This window comes from Camellia sinensis, chromosome 15 (assembly GCF_055761805.1).
Source record: "Camellia sinensis isolate YWXY chromosome 15, ASM5576180v1, whole genome shotgun sequence".
Lineage (NCBI taxonomy): Eukaryota > Viridiplantae > Streptophyta > Magnoliopsida > Ericales > Theaceae > Camellia > Camellia sinensis.
The window spans coordinates 16,254,269-16,272,595 of record NC_138975.1 but is presented as its reverse complement, the minus strand read 5'-3'; the positions used below and the strand labels follow the sequence as shown (position 1 = coordinate 16,272,595).

General features: G+C 36.7%; 1 protein-coding gene and 1 pseudogene across 1 annotated transcript; both read right to left on the bottom strand.

Annotated features, from left to right (window-relative positions):
* Positions 1 to 4,802, bottom strand: part of LOC114267514 (ABC transporter C family member 8-like) — a 158,809-nt pseudogene extending 154,007 nt beyond the window's left edge.
* A 9,090-nt stretch (positions 4,803 to 13,892) lies between these two features.
* On the bottom strand, positions 13,893 to 14,799 carry LOC145812821 (uncharacterized). The gene is made up of 2 exons (XM_082908047.1): positions 14,479 to 14,799; positions 13,893 to 14,387 (listed from the first exon to the last, which is right to left on the bottom strand). Exons 1-2 carry the CDS (start codon positions 14,797 to 14,799, stop codon positions 13,893 to 13,895), a joined length of 816 nt encoding a protein of 271 aa, XP_082764173.1.
* Positions 14,800 to 18,327: the final 3,528 nt, after the last annotated feature.

Sequence of the window (18,327 nt, the reverse complement as noted above, 5' to 3'; positions counted from 1 at the left end):
TGAAAGAGGAGAAGTAACCACATGTGAAATAGTATGAGAGAGAGGTATAGGCGTAGGGGGGTCAATAGAGAGGCACTCAGCCGGAGAAGTGAAAGATGGAGAAGATGGAACAAGCTCAGAATGAACAGTGGAGATATACTCATCAGATGGGACCTCAGAAGGAAATGGATCGATGTGAACCAAATCCTTTTTGGAAACAGAGATAGTGGTAAGAGAAAGCTAAAAGTAAGCTAGACATTTGAGGAAGGCAAAGGGAAACATTAAAACTAGCCCAGAAAGACGATGGGAAACTGCGTCATAAAAGCGATAGCCTTTGTGAGTAAGACTAGCCCAGAAAAACACAAAGAATAGACCGGGCACTGAGCTTGGTTCGATCTTTTCAGGGGAGAAGGACAAAACAAACGAACCCAAAGACGCAAAGGAGGAAATAGTTCAAAACTTGGGAGAATAGGGCTTCATAAGGAGAACAACCAGAAAGAAAGGGGGTAGGAATACGGTTAATAAGAAAAGCAACAGTAAGAACTGCTTCTCCTCAAAACAGGACAGGAACTGACGCAGAGAAAAGAAGAGACCGAATAGTCTGAAGCAGATGACGGTGTTTGCGTTCAGCCTTGCCATTTTGGGTGGGTGTATCAAAACAAGAAGTTTGGTGAATGTTACCCAAATTGGCCAAATACTCACAGAATTCAGTTTTAAAATACTCCCCACCCAAGTCAAACCGCAAGATTTTAATAGTAAACCCAAACTGTGTAATGATTATAGACTGAAGGGTACGATATATCTAGTAGAAATCAGACTTATGAGTCATAAGATAAACCCAAGTATAGTGGGTGCAACCATTAACAAAAGACACATAATACGCAGAACCCCCTTTTGGTGAGAATATGAGAGGGTTCCCGAACAGCAGTATGTACGAGAGAAAATAGTGTAACATAAATAAAAGTACTGTGAGTAAAAGGTAAGGCTATCATTTTGGTAAGTTTACACCCTTGACATTCGGTAAGTGAACTCGGAGAAACTTTACCTAACACCTCGGACTGAGCTAAAGACCGTAAGCGATCAACAGACAAATGACCTAATCTAGAATGCCATAAATAAAACGGACACAACTAAGAATCTAACCGAAATGAGGTAAAAGCAGTCGGAAAGACAGACAGATGGAGATGCAAGCTTTCTACTACATAGAGGTCTCTAACTCTACGTCCAGTCCCAATCTGCTGCTTAGACATCCGATTCTACACAGAACAGACAGAAGAAAAAAAGATTACATCAAAACTAGAAGCATCAAGCTGACTGATAAATATTGAACTAATAGATAACTGAGGAATCTAAAGGACAGATGGAATAGTGGCAGCAGACATAGTAGATGGTAAGACAGACCCAACAGAGAGAACAGACATACTAGACCCATTAGTAGCATCAACAGTAATAGGAAAAGGAGGAGGAACAGAGTTTTGAAGTAAAGAAAGATGAGGAGTCATATGATGAGAGACACCAAAGTTAAAAAGCCATTAGCTAGAAGCAACGATACTTGAAGAAGACCCAATCAAACCTGAATGAATAGAGGTAAGAGCAGAGACAGACGAAGGTGGCTGGGAGACAAACATCAAATGTTGAAGCTGAACAATCTGAGTACTCAAGGAAGCCAAATCAGGATCAGGAACTAGAGCAGAGACAGTGTATGCAATCGGAGTCTGAGAAGAACTTGGAGGTGAAGCTTGGAACTGTGTTAGAGACTGCTGTGTTAGAAAATATATACAAGATATACACAATATTTTCACAAGCTCGAGCAAGTTGTATCCTTTGTTTTTGTTCGCCACTCATAGTAAGCCCTCTCTGACCTATCTCTATGAGATCACCATGTTCAAAACTAATTATATCCTTATCTAGAGCACACTCTTTGATAGCGTTCACGTATTTCATTTTCTCCATCACATTCCCATTGAGTATATTATCACAAATTGTCCCACTCTGGATCCAAGAAGCTTGGGAAACATAGGCAATGGATCCAAATAGTTTCACCTAGATTCAAGTAACAAAGAGATTAGTTAGTGAACACAAAATTAGTACAAGATTCATATATAATGTCTGTTTTGTAACTCACATGTCTTGAAGTTTTGGGTATTTCCCAGAGAATAGCATATAAAAGTGATGATTTTCCAGCTCCAACTGGCCCACAAACTGCAATTTTTTGTCCCCATCTTACTTCTAGGTTAACATTTCTAAGTGTTGGAATCACTGATTTAGGGTCCCAACTGAAATTGCTAGCTTCTATAATCATACACTCATCTGAATCCCGCCTTGTATTTGTCAATAATTTCTCATTTTGGAGTTCTTCATTAAGCAAAAAAGACTCAATCCGATCAAAAGAGACCTTGACTTGCATTATTGTTGAAAGAGCCTCGGGTATCAGTCTCACAGGTTCTAACATAATTCGTAGCACTCCTAAAATTGTAAAAATTGTGCTGGCATCGAAAGCGGCACTCTTGGAAATTGCACATCCAAAAAAAATGACAGAAGAAACAGTTGTTGGAGACATCCAATACAGTGTAGTGCCATAAGCCTTCTTATACATTGATTCTGACAACCACTTGAATTCATTTTCTCGGTATGATTCAATCAAGTTCTTGAACTTATCTTCCCATGATTGTAACTTGATGATTTTCATGTTGTTTACGATATCGGACATGAATCTAAGTTGCTTGTCTTGCGCTGACATAAACTCAAACTGACATTTTTGAAGTAACTTTGCATATGGAACATTAAGAAGCCCGGTGATAAGACGAGGTTCTAAACTGGGAAGAGCTCCAAGACCCACAGCCCAAAAGAGGACCAAGATGGCTAGAAATAGTTGCAGAGATAAGCTCCATCCCAAATGAAACCACGTAGGAAATCCCCCCATTCGGTAAGCATCAATCGCAATGTAATTCACAACCTCCCTGGTTGAATGCCTTTCCCTTCCTAAATTAGAAAGCTTGAGTTGCTTTTGATAAATTGCCACCATTAAAGATGATCTCATTCTCATTCCAATCCTCCTTGAATTGAAAAAGAAATGCCTTTGAGACAAAGACTCAACAACCTTGACAACAACCAACCAACCAACCCACTAAGATAAGACCTTCATGTGTTTTTTCCATATCCCTATTTGAATAATTTACAAAAGCATAGATTAACAAAGGAGCAGCAGCCGCACTAAGTGTCCTAAGAAATGCACAAATTCCTACAAATAACATTTCTTTGATATAAATTCTTGCTAACACCCAAAACACAAGTTCCTAGCATTGATTGAGCTATTCTCTCTTTGCAACAAATCCCATGAATTAGCAAATTTCTCATAGGATAAAACTGCTTCATCTTCGGGGACCAAGCAAGGAATGTCTTTAACAGCTAAAATCTTTGAGTTATCCAATTGAAGCAAAGGATTGATCCAAGAAAATGTCAGTTTACTAAGAAAACTACCATGGCCTATACTACAGTTTTTTTCAGGCTTCTCGACTAATAGGGGTTTTGATAAACCCTTGTCTAAGGCTGGCCAACAAAAGAAGGGACTGAAATTCCTCAAAGCACAAAAGAGAAGCAACAAGTTCACAAACCATGATACCATGTCTAGGATTTGAATGTTGTGCTTGTTTCGTAGGAAAACTTGGATATTTAGGGCAGAAATTAACATAAAGAACAACATCCACCAAACAGAAACCAGAGTTTTGACCCATTTGGATGGTTGTACTAGCAAGGAAACAGTCAAAGAGATCCAAATGAGTCCCCTAACAAAATGCACAACTCAACTACTATAATTACTAAATCCATGGGGTATCAGAACACACAAACAGGAGCTGAGATATGCAATGCTAATAAGGGCAGAGCCTATTGAAGTGGCCATAGTGATCCATTCCCTTCTACTCAACCTACTAACAATGTTGTGCTTTCCTAGGTAAGAAATGAGCAAACATAGATAGAATACAAGGAGGAATAGTAGGTTGAGTTCATCAATGACGGTCCTCTGAATGCGAGAAGTGATGAAATCAAATTCACCCTCACAAATCGAAGACAACCCTCCTGCATATACATGTACATGAGTAACAATAGTAAGAAGCTAGCATGCCACTTCCCAACAAAATATGAGTCTCTGGAGTAATACTATACCCACAATTTTTGTTTAAAATTTTATAATAATTAAAAAAAAACTCAATGTGTGCCTCAGATTTGTTCTAGGTATGGATCTCAATATACAAGAGCCAAATTTGGATCATATATTATTTTTCAGGATAAATTACAAATACATTCCTTGAAAATTAACATTACTTGCTTACCAGTTGAGCATGTTAATTGAGATTGTAAAATGCAAAAATACCCTTATCTCTTGTATGTATAAATAATATTTAAAAAATTTAAAATTTTCTTCCCCATTACAGATCCTCTTAGGTTTTGTCTCTATACTCCTAAATCCTTCATCTCCATTAGAAACCTCTGTGAATGGCCAGGTGGTAATTTGAAGAGAAATAGCTACCGCTTGATAACTATAAAGCATTTAAATATTAGTGTATATGGTTGACAAATTGCAGCAAATAAATTCAAGCAAAGGCAAAGTCAATCTAATGGGAGGTAATGAAAAAACAGTATATATTCTTTCTTGGTCTTGCCTGGGTTTGGTGAATATATTGTGGATATTAGTGAATGGGTAGGTGCTCAGACATGACCACATCCTCCACATAACACCACTGGTCTGTTCTCACCAGAGTCACCATCACCCATTTCTCATTCACTATAGTCACCTTTTCCCCTTCATCCTCCACAGTCACCATTACCCACCCCACCTTCCATCATCAACCACTGAAAATACTTTCCCAATTTTCCCCAATTTCATGTAAAATCAAACCATCCACAACCACCTCCTACCTTATCAGCCACCACCTCCATCATCACCAACAATCCAAGCCCCACCACCCCTCTCCGGTCATACAAACCTCTCTCTCTCCACATACCCTATAACCACCTCCTACCTTGGGCATTTTCGTTACTCTGTTGTGCTCAAGGAAAAACAGGTAGACTGTATTGTTGGGATATTTAAATAAATATACTTTTTCAATTTTTTTATGAAAAATTATGAAATATGAATTGGATTTGAAGTGGTATGATAAAAATATAATTTGATTTAAATGAAATAATTATAATCTAAATAAAATAATGGGCTAAAATAATTATTTTATTACATGCCAAACCCTCAAACTCCTACCCTTTTGTATTTACTCCCTAATATTTGAGAACATAATCCCCTCCACTCCACCTCTTTTTTCTTTTTTTTTTTTAATTTTTAATTTTATTTTTAATCAGATGTTGGTATAAGACAAGTTTACATGCATTTTGATTATTTTTGGAGTTTTAAAGTTAATAATTGGGTAAATTTTAAGTGATTTCAAGGTTTAAAATGTTTGACTTTTGTGAAATTCAAACTTGTAGCCTCTTGGGTGGTAAATATATTTTATTTTTTTTTGCTACAAGAAAATCCTCCCTACTCTCCCGCAGGTCCAAGGCAGCGCCCCCTTACACAAATCACCAGGGTGTCCTGTTAGCCATTCCGAGTAAGGAGACTATAACCTGAGAACTTGTCCCGATCTCCCAAGACAAGCTCCACTTAAGTCAGGACTCGCACAGTGGAGGAGCATTGAACCCACACCAAATGCTGATTAAACAACTTGAGGTCTAACCTTCTAACTAACTGTGCTTCACCCAAGAAATTGGCCAAGGGAGAGGAATTGAACCTGTGACCTAGGGGCTTAAACCCCAGTCCTTAACCACAACGCCACCCACCCCTGGGTTGGTGGTAAATCTTTTGATTGCTTAATTTCATCTAATAAAAAAAAAATTCTTTCGATTATTTTCTCCTCTCACTAATTCAGACCACTTGGATTCTACTTTCACACTTAGGCCATGTTCGTTTACCAGCGTGGGAGAGAGGATTGGAGTGCTATGACAGTGGGTTCCACCCACAACTTATATGGTGGTGTTTTGGGAGGGGGGAGTAATAATTTGACGGACTTAGTAATTCCCCTCAGTAAGGGATTAGCTTGGTTAGATTTTGGATGAGTTTAGAAAAATAGTGAGCGGATTGAGTCTATTTTATATAAAAAAAATTATTTTTTTTATCAAGTGCACCGATTTGTTTTAGTATTTATTTTCGTTTTTTTAATATAGTAATTTATTTATTTATTTTCTATAAAAATAATTTAACAATCTCTTTACTAATCATTTCTCATACATCATCATAATAAACACACTTTTACTTAATCCTCTTACTAACAATCCTCACATTAACAATATCTTCACTAATCATTCTCTCACTAAAAATCATATTTAACTTAATCTGTTAAACAAACGTGGTCTCATTGTTAACATTGATAGAGAATCTCTGACAAGACATTTTAATTTATAAATCACAAGATAATAGTATGGTTGTTTTCAAATGATAAGAGTAAATTGTCTATGGAGTAAATTGTAAAGAATAAAGTAAATTTTGCTTAAATTTAAAATAATAAAATATTGATATTTTGAAATTTCATTTTGGGTTTGGCTTCTCTTTTGTTAGTCATCTCAACTGAAGAGAGAGTGGATTTGGCGGGTTCATTTGTTGACCTATTTCGGTGATTCGAATTGGTTAACTTTTTAAAATTTGTTGAGTAGAATATTCATATAAAAAATAAGATGACTGGACATTGGTAATTATATATTTGAATCAAATTTATATTACAAAAAATAAATAGTTGTTTTTAAAATTATATTTGTCATCTATTTTTTAAAAACAAATATGATTCAAATATATAATTACAGATATCCAACCGTCTTATTTTTTGCATGAATATTCCACTCAACGCGTTTTAAAAAGTAAACGGTTTTAATTACCAAAATTAATTCCAAAATAGATCTACTAAATTCAAATACTCGCTCAAGTTTAGATGACAAGTCTTTGTTTTGTTTTTGTTTTTGTTTTTTTTTTTTTTTTTGTTGTGCGTGTTTTTTTTTACCCAATGCACTTCTTTTTGGGACAACTACCTAATAGAGGTGTCAGGGAAACATATTTACAAATTAATAAAAAAAAAAAGGTATATTGCATATAAGAATTTAATTAAAATACGAATTGATTTCTGTAGTTTAGAAAATTATAAATATCTTTCTATCAGAATTTTTTATTTAATAAAATTAATTGAAAAAATAAAATTATTAATTATTCTTCTATACAACAATAAAATTATCTGAATTATTAATTGAAATAAAATTTTAATATCATTAAAAACTGTTAATTAATTTGATGATTTATTAATAAAAGGGTTTATTTATTATGAAATTAGAAATCTTAGAGGATATAATGTAATTTCTAAAACTATAAAGGATAATTTGTAATTTAAGTAAACCTCATGTGTGTATTTGTAATTTACCTAAAAAATTATAATATTAATTATTAATGTTTATAATGTTTTTTATTTTTTGGTAAGGGTAAATAAGCTTCATTGACACAATGTCATTGTAACTCTCCCTTTTTTCTTTCTTTTTTTTTTTTTTTTTGTCTCTTTTTTTTGGAGGGGTTGATTTTGATGGTTTAGATATATTTTACCAATAAAACATTTTAAAATAATCTATACAAATTGAAGAAATAAAAATACAAAACATACTGAATTGTATTAAAAAGACTAGATTTTTTTTTAAATAATTACTTTTTCAAAATTAAAATGTTGAATTGTACCTATAGGATCCACTATGTAACTAGAAAACAATTTTTTTTTTTTTTTAATGATTGGACACTCTTAAGTCCCAAGTCACATTCACTAAATCAATCCTTTGGGATTATATAACTATGTACGAGTACAAAATAATTTTCTTGTGTAATCTTATTGATCAAATTTTCACTCCTCCAAACGTCGTCGCTTCACTACTTGAAAATACAAACGTGAGCTAGCCGGCAGGTGTGTGCCGGAAACTTCTCCGATGCCTAAGTCAGCAAATAGATAATAGGTGCAAAAGCTCTAAGTATTTATGAGTAAGAATTGTAATACCTGTGCGTAGGTCATGTCATGAGCTTTTATAGATTCCGCCTAGTACAATCCTAGTAGGACCCCAACTCTCCTTAGCAGAGTCCTCTTAGGTTTTGTCCTGATAACATCATACTCATTACTAACCAAGTGAGATGGTTGGCACAATCCCTGTAAGACTCTAACTCTTTTAGCTTTGTTGGTGTGCCAATCAACCGAGCTAATGCGGCCCTAAACTACTCTGGGCGGTATTAAGTTAACCCTCACTGTATAGGATGCCTTGCTGAGCTACACTTAGCACGATTCTCTTTCCTACTAATACCTCGGTCCGTCATAGGGCTTAATTTTAAACAGCTGGGTTAGGGCCATGGCGACATCTCTCATATCTCGGTATATAGATAGCCCATAACCGGGCTACTTACACACACAACTTTGGCCCATAGCTCGGCCTAATGCCCAAAAGAAAAATGGATATAGCTCAGCCCAATTTATTCACATAAATTACTCAATTGCCCTTTAATTCCATCTGCGCAGCATGTTTGGGATTATCCTGTCTCGACTAAACTATCAGAATTTATGCCAATCAAACCCTAAACCACTCAGCCTAACCGAGCTGAAATACTCAAACTAACCGAGCTCAAAATTAGCTTGGTTTCCAAAAATTGTGCTAGTCGTACAACCCATCTTTTCACGTTTTTGACATTGTGTCGTCACTGGGACACGTGGCATGCGTTAATTGCCCCCACTCACTGTGACAGCCATCACACGCTGCCAAAAAAATTTTGAAAAGTCTCACCGTTTTGCTTCTATGCCATATAAAACTCTTATTCCTTTGAACAATCACCTCCACTGCTCACATTCTCTCTTGCAAACGCGTTGTCACGCCCCAAAATTTGGACAATTAAATATTAAATTAGGACTAAACCCCAATTAATATTCCATCATCCAAATCCTAAGGGTGAAATAAAAAAACTAAACGCCAACCAAACCATCCACCATAATTTTATAACTAACCAATATCTCAAACATTAAAGTAACAATACATAGTGAAAATAGCTTAAATAATGCACGGTTACAAACCATGCCGAATTATCCCAATACTAAAGTCATAAAAAAATAATAAATGCATAAACTAATATCAATCCTAAGCTCAAGAAAACAAAAGAAATCCAAGAGACATATCTAACAACTATAGTTATTCCACGTCACCACCGTATCCCCAACTAATCTTGCAAAGGAAGCTCAACTACGCTCAAACAGAACGCACCTGAATTGCTAAGAGACAAAATGGGTCGTATACAAGCATACTGGTATGAGTACAAGATTTGACACCCACGTGTCCACCAGATACCATCAAAAAGTACATTAATTCTTGTTATGGGATAAGACAAGTAGTTCCAGAAGGGGTAGTTTCCCGAGATGCGGTGACATTTAGTTTTTTGCCCGTACACAACTAAATATAAATTGAGTATAAAATAAATAAAATAAACATAAAAATATGGTGAGTCAGCCCTGCATAAAAAAAGTTAGTAAGATCTACCATTTTGAAAAAAAATAAAGTTAGCATAATTTAATCATAAATAACTTCCTAAAGAAGTATAAAAATGCACCGTTTCATGCTTAAATAATTCAAATTAACCAAAAATCAAAGAACAAAAGTTGTACAGAATCAAATTTTCTAAAAGGCAACGTGGACGAATTAAGTAGAAACTCAACAGGTTGAGAGAAAAACTTGATAGAAAAACCTAGACGGAATTCCACCAAAAAATCTGAAGCTGAAAACGAAAAGAAACTGTCCTAAGATAATTTTTTTTTTTCAGAAAAGTTCAAAACACAAAAAGTGTGCAGAATAATATTTTACTTCAGTTTGCGTGAAACCAATAAAAATGAGCTCGTTTCAAGGTCGTTTACTATTTTTCAAGATATACAAATCAATACAATTCAAACTATACATATATGTTCATATTTAATTCTTTACACTTTAACTCCACACTTCAGCCCTTTCACTTCCAGTCTACACATATATCTCATGTGCCTCCCGTATACCTAACACCGCTCCGAAGCCAAACTTGCACAGGAATATCATCCCGAGTTTGACTCACACTCTCCAGATGGTTAGCATATACGTACGCGCGTAAATCAAAGCACTCATTTACTCATGAGAACAAGGCAACAATATATATATATATATATATATATATATATATGTGCAAAACATCTTACTCATGAGAACAAACATAACAATGCCAAGTCTAAACCATTCAAATAAATCTCATAATCCTCACTTTTTTTATACACTCTTTCTCACCAACATTCAAATAAAATAACAATCCATGGAGTCATTGTGGAGTATATGGAATTTATCAATGGATTCCTAATTAATTTTAATTTCATATAACCATGAGTGTGATTACAACCATAAAATAAATTCATATAAAAAAACCCCTAAACCTAGTATACACAACTAATCAAAATAATTAAAATCAATAAATCAACTAAAAATCCTAAACCTTACATACACAACTAAACAAAATAATTAAAATCAATCAATCATCTAAAAATCCTAAACCTTACATATATAACTAATCAAAATAATTAAAATTGATCAATCATTTACATGCAAATATGAAATCAATTCAACATCAAATAAATAAAAATAAATAAATAAATAAAAATAACGAATTAAATATAAATCAAGGGAAGTGAGTTTTGTACTCGCAATATTTTTTGGAAGATTAAAGAAATATTTGAAGAACTAATAGAGCCACCAAAACAAAACCCTAATCCTTTTTTTTTTCTCCTCTCTCCTTTCTCTCTGGGCTTGCTTGTTGAGAGCTCTCTTTTTTTCCTTTGACCATTCTCTCTCTCTCTCTCTCTCTCTCTCTCTCTCTGTCGGCTGCCCTCTGCTGAATAGCACGCTTCTCTCTTCTCTTTTCTTTTTTTATTTATTTTTTTATTATCTAAGTGAACTTCTAACCTAATTGACTTCTTATGTAATTTTTTTTTTTTTGATCAGCAACAAAAAGATAAAATTTATTAAGGCCCAAGGCCAAAGAGGAGAGGATAAGGCATCCTCCACAATGAAAAAGAAAAAATACATCCAAAAAGACAACCACACCACACCACACCAAAAGACAACCAAAACTACATAACTATACAGCACAAACCGACACCCAATTTGAAGCAATCAAAAAAAGAGGAATCCCTCGGAACACAGAACTTGCCGAGGCCCAAAAAGACGCCAAATAACACACTCTATCCCATAAATAATCTATATCCCTAGATCCTCCTTCAAAAATACGCCCATTCCTCTCCAAAGAACTTTAGCCCTCTTCGACCTTCCAAAGACTTGAAAATCAAATAATAGCATTTGTGCAAAACCTCTAGGAGCCACCCGCTGTACATTGCCCAAACCAAATACCTGATTCCACAAAAGTCCCGCCACCGAACAATGCAAAAAAAGATGATCCAAAAATTCTCCACTTTTGCAACACATTATGCACCATTGAGGATTAAGATACCATGAAAGTCCCCTCCTTTGCAATGAATCATTTGTCAAAGTTCCCCCATGAACCAAAATCCATATGAAAACTTTCACCTTAAGAGGAGCACATGCCTTCTAGATCTTTTTGTGAAACAAAAACTAAGGTACATGAGGAATATCAATGATTTTTTCTAGAAAGGATTTACAAGTAAAAGAGCCCGACGAATGAATATTCCAAAACCAACGATCCTCCAAGGTTGGAGACGAAGAAACATTTTCAAGCCTTGACAATAAAGATATCAACTCGAGAACTTCCCTATCATGAAGATTTCGGTAAAAATTAAAATTCCATGAACAAGGAGCCAACGAAGAGACAGCCACGGACGCAATAGAACAATTATGAGATTGATAAACTCTATACAAAAGAGGATAAGACTCAGCAAAGGACGAAGAACCCACCCAAACATCCTCCCAAAACCTTACCATGTCCCCCCTCCCCACCCTCACAGAAATAAATTGGGACCAAATTGGATAAATATGAGAAATTGACTTCCACGGAGCACGTCCATTACCCTTAGAAACCACCTGAGAATCCCTACCATTAACATGCAACCCATATTTACTTTTGATAACTGCATGCCATAATGAACCACACTCAATTTGGAATCTCCATAACCACTTGCCCAGCAAAGCCATGTTTCTAGCCAATATATTACCAACTGCCAAGCCCCTTTTTTCCTTTGGTAATGACACATTTTCCCATTTCACCAAATGGTCTTTTCTTCCTTCTTCCTTTCCTTCCCACAAAAAATCCCTCATTAGCTTTTCTATGGATTTTGCTACCTTGACCGGAATCTTGAACAAAGACATGAAATAAATAGGGATCCCACTCAGCACTGTCTTAACCAAAGTGTATCTACCCCCACGGGACAAAAGAGCCCTACTCCATCCATCTAACCTCTTACCTATCCTTTCCACCACTGGATTCCAAAACATTCCACTTATTGGGTTACCTCCTAGTGGGAGGCGTAAATACTTCATAGGAAATGTCTCAATCCCACAACCAAGTAATTCAGCCACCCTTTGAATCAAACTTGAATCAGCATTAATACCCGTTACCCTACTCTTTTCTAAATTAACCTTAAGCCCTGAAATTGCCCCAAAAAGCCTAACTACTAAAAAAAGGTTTGCCATTTGGCACTCATCCCCCAAAGAGAAGAAAATAGTGTCATCCGCAAATTGCAAATGCGACACACTAACCCTATCTCTACCAACCTGTAAACCTTCAAACAGGTCTACCTCTTTAGCTTTGTCAACCATCCTACCTAACACATCGACAACCAAAATGAATAGAAAATGAGATAAAGGGTCTCCCTGTCTCAAACCTCGCGAGACCTTAAAACATTTCCCTGGTTTGCCATTAACTATCACCGATATATTACAAGACGCCAAACAACCCCTAATCCAAACTCTCCATCTCGTACCATACCCTTTCTTGTTCATCACGAAATCCAAAAAGTGCCAGTCTACACGATCATATGCTTTCTCAAAATCTGCCTTAAACACAATGCCTACCTTCCCCGACTTCCGACACTCCTCTACCACCTCATTTGCCACCAGACCCACATCTAGAATCTGCCTACCTTGCACAAAAGCCCCTTGTGTCTGAGAGATTGTATCTCCTAAAGAACATCTCAACCTTTTTGACAAAACCTTATCCAAAATCTTGTAAAGTGATGTAATCAAACTAATAGGCCTAAATTCTCCCATTCTAATGGCTCCATCCCTCTTAGGAATCAAACAGATAAAGGTGGCATTTGTACATAAATTGACCACCCCCGTCTCATAGAATTCCATGAAAACTCTAACCAGATCCTCTTTCACCACCTCCCAGCAATCTTGAAAAACAGCCATAGAAAAACCGTCTGGACCCGGAGCCTTGTCCCTTTTACACTCAAAAACTGCTTCCCGAATCTCATATTCCTCAAAAGGTCACTCTAACCACATCGCACTCTCTTGATTTATAGGTTTCCATTCAAGTCCATCTATCCCAGGCCTGACAATATCTTCCGCCGAAAACAAGTTAGAATAAAAATCAAAAATCCCCTGAACTATTTACTCCTCTCTATCCACCACTACACCTGGCCTTACTTCCAATCGCTTAATGAGTTTCTTCTTCCTTTTCCCATCCGCAATTCTATGAAAAATTTTTGAACTAACATCCCTTCTTTTAGCCATTTCACTTTCACTTTTTGTGCCCAAAAGATCTGCTCCCTAAGAGTCAACTCTTCCAATTTCAAACCTAACTCCCTCCTCTCTCCCCTCAATGCCTCAATTTCACTCCCTTGTATCTCCAAAGTATCTATCTCCTCAATCCTTCGCAAAACCTAACATTTAGTTGATTCTAAATTCCCGAAAATCTCCCTATTCCACTGTTTCACATTCTCTTTAATCACTTTCAACTTTCTCATGAATTTATAACCCTCCCACCCCTGATATGTAGCAGTATTCCACCACTCCTCAAAGGCCTCTTTAAAAGAAGGATGTTCCAACCACATATTCTCAAATCTAAATGGAGTCGGACCCCACCTAAAAGGACAACTCTCACACATCACTGGACAATGATCAGATACCAATCTTGGTAATGCCTCCTGTCTGACATTGGGGAAAATCCCCTCCCACTCCAAAGAATATAAAAATCTATCCAATCGACAACAGACCCGCCTTTTCCTTAAATTTGACCATGTGAATCTGGCATTAAAAAGAGGAGGGTCAACCAACTCGCATCCTCTAATGAAACCATCAAAATCTCTCATACTCCTATTGATTCCGTTCCCATTAAGCTTTTCTGAAACCTTCCTAGCCACATTTGAAATCTCCTCCTAAACACCAATTAGGATAACATAACCCAAATAAACCATATAACTCATCTCACCATTCCTTTCTCCTATAAGGGCAATTTGGACCATATACCCCCGATAACCACCACTCACTGAGATCTAGATTCCTAAACCTAATTGATAGTGAAAACTCACCAACTACTGTTTCACCCTCCGACACAACCCTCTCATCCCAAATAGTTAAAATACCTCCTGACCTTCCCACTGATGATACAAAGGCCCACCTTTTATGCCTAGCTCCCCAAATACTCTTAATAAGAAGCCTATCACAAACTTCTACTTTAGTTTCTTGAAAAATGACAATGTCAGGTTGATGTTTTCCCAAAAAATCCCTAATGATCACCCTCTTCTTCCGGGATCCCAAACCTCTTACATTCCAGCTAACAATCTTCATTGATAATCATTGTCACCCCTAACCTCCCCATGCCTATTATCATAATTAATTGTACTCATCAAATTCCTTAACTCCCTAACTCCCTTTCTAACCGAAGCCCCTCCCCCTCCCCCTCCTCGCCTAGTACTCTCCCCCATAATGACACTATTATCCAATCCGCTAACAACACCCTTCCCATTTAAACTTACTAGGGACAGCCCCATAACTTGAAGCAAATGCTTGAAATGGGGTACTTCATTTTCCTCAATTGGATATGACACAAACTTACTCAACTCCATCAACCAGCGTTCTGTCTCTGCGTCACTATCCCTCAAACTACTAAAAACACAGCCTCTGCTATGCAAATGCCTTACAGAAGCTCCCTCTTGAGCATCAATCACTTGGCCTACACTTACATTTGCATTATAGGATGCAGAGAAACATCCTTCATGGCTCCTGAGATATTTTGAGTAACTCCTTTATTTTCCCCTAACAAAACACTTAAGACCAAGACACGGAGGATCCCCTATCCCATCCCCAAGAGAAAAAGAATCTGGAACAACCATGTGACCCCTCTGTGATGACATTTCAGTAGAATCATGATTAACAAAGTCATTGACATGATCCATTGATTCAGAAATCCCCTCAGATTCCCTCCCTCAACAATGCACTTCTTATATAATATAACACCATTTTTTTATATAATATTATATTATACAAATACAATATATATAAATATACTATATATGATCAACACATATATATACATATATATAATACACCTTTTATATACATATATAAAAAATATATAAATATTCAAATTAATTATATATAATTAAATATCACATTAAATTAATTAAATACCACATTAAATTCTTATGTAACCACACAATCAACAATGCCAAACATAAAATAAATTAATAATAAATAATAATAAATAAATAATGATATGGAAAAAATTAGGGTCGCTATAATATACACGCCTCAAAAGAATCTCGTCTCGAGATTCAATAGGAGAGAGTATTAGGCAAAAAAGTTCCGAGTGCATACGCCGAACTTTCTCCTCTAATTCTCAAGTGATATCGTTCTCATCCTCACTCCATTGCACTTTCACCAAGTTCACTTTCTTACGCCGCAACTGCTTTACATCTCAGTCTAGAATAGTAACTGATCGTATCACATACGTTAGATCGTCACTAATCTCCAACACTTTGGTGATACTACTTGGGAAAAGTCTTGCACACACTTCCGCAACAAGGATACGTGGAACACGTTGTGAATCATTGCTAAAGCCGGTGGTAGGGCTAATTTGTAAGCCACATTGCCAATTTTCTCTGTGATCTCGTATGGTCCCACAAATCTAGGTGCTAACTTTTCCTTTTTTCTGAACCGCATGATACCCTTCATCGGCGAGACCTTCAAAAACACAAAATTTCCAACATTCAACTCAATCCCCATACGTTTTCTATTAGCATAACTTTTCTGACGACTCTGTGCAGTCTTAATACGTTCCTGAATAATATTCACCTTCTCTGTGGTCTCGCTCACCAACTCTGGCCTTAACAATGGCACATCTCCTACCTCCATCCAACAAGCAGGTGATCAACATGGCCTCCCATACAAAGCCTCAAAAGGTGCCATCCCGATACTAGAGTGATAGCTATTATTAAAAGCAAACTCCACTAATGACAAGTGTTCTACCCAACTACCACCAAGATCGAGGACACAAGCTCTCAACATATCCTCCAAGATCTGATTTACCCGCTCAGTTTGTCCATCCGTCTGAGGATGATAAGCCGTGCTCAGGTTTAACCTAGGACCCAAAGCATGCTGAAAGCTCTCCCAAAACTCTGCCACAAACAACGGATCACGATCCGAAACTATAGAAATTGGTGTGCAATAAAGTTGCACCACCTCCCGAGTATACAACCTAGCTAGTTTATCCGCAGTTCGATGAACACTGATAGGAATAAAATGAGCAGACTTTGTGAGTCGATCCACTATCACCCAAGTAGATTTATTGCCTCGCTTAGACCGCGGCAATCCATCCACGAAATCCATAGAGATGCACTCTCATTTCCAAGTAGGGATCTCGAGAGGCTGCAAAAGTCCAAATGATCGTTGGTGTTTTGCCTTAACCTGTTGGAAAACATAACATCGAGAAACATACTCTCCTACGTCTTTCTTCATACCTTCCCACCAAAAACGTCCTCTTCAGGTCATGATACATCTCAGTCCCACCAAGATGAATGGTATATCGGGACCTATGGGCATCATCCATAATCTCTTTTCTCAATTCAACAATGTTAGGTACACACAACCTGTCCTTGAATCACAATCCCCCATCTAAGTCCACAGACCAATCAATAGGACAATCATCGATCAAATCCACTACAAGGTCATTGAGCTTGCTGACGAGAAACTCATCTAAATTCTGCATCTGACGAACTTTACCTAGTAACGTCGGTTGTACGGTCAAACTACCAAATATGCCATCTCAACACTCTCTATTGGTTGAACATCATGCATCAAAATTAACTCAAAGGACTTCCATTCTTGAATTATCAAAGAAGCTATAATCCCATGTTGTCGACTAAGTGCATCTACGACCACATTTCCTTTCCCTGGGTGGTAAAGGATCTCGAAATCATAACTACTGACAAATTCAACCCACCTCTATTGCCTCATGTTCAACTCTTTTTGAGAAAAAAGATATTTGAGGCTTTTGTGATCAGTGTACAACTCAAAGCACTCCCCAAACAAGTAGTGTCGCCACACTTTCAATGCAAAAACAACTGTTGCCAACTCTAAGTCATGAGTAGGGTATCGTCTCTCATGAGGTTTTAACTGTCGAGAAACATAAGATACAACCTTCTAATGCTGCATCAACACATATCCTAACTTAGTTCCACTCGCATCAGTAAACACTATTAACTTTTCCCCTTGTACCAGTATAGTTAACACCGGAGCTGTAGTTAACCATTACTTTAACTCATGGAAAGCTTTCTCGCAATCATCTGTTTATAAGAACTTCATATTCTTGCAGGTCAACTTGGTCATGGATACTGCAATAGTGGAAAACTTCTATATAAATCTCCTGTAATAACCGGATAGTCCTAAAAAACTTCTCACTTCTGTAGGGTTCGTGGGCTGCTTCCATTCTTTAACTGCAACAACTTTCTCAGGATCTACTCCTATCCCTTGATTGGATACAACATGTCCCAAAAATCGAACTTCTTTCTCTTAAAAGTGACACTTACCTTAGCATATAACTGCTGTTCCCTCAAAGTCTGTAATACAACTTTCAAGTGTTCTCTGTGTTCCTTATCATTCTTAGAATACACCAGGATATCATCTATGAAGATAATCACAAACTTATCTAGATACGGTTAAAAAATTTTGTTCATCAAGTCCATGAAATAGGCAAGAGCATTGGTCAAACCAAAATGCATTATAGGAAATTCGTACAACCCATATCGGGTCTGAAAAACAGTAAGCAATATACTTTCCTCTGACACAGCCATCTGATAGTAAGCCGTTCTGAGATCA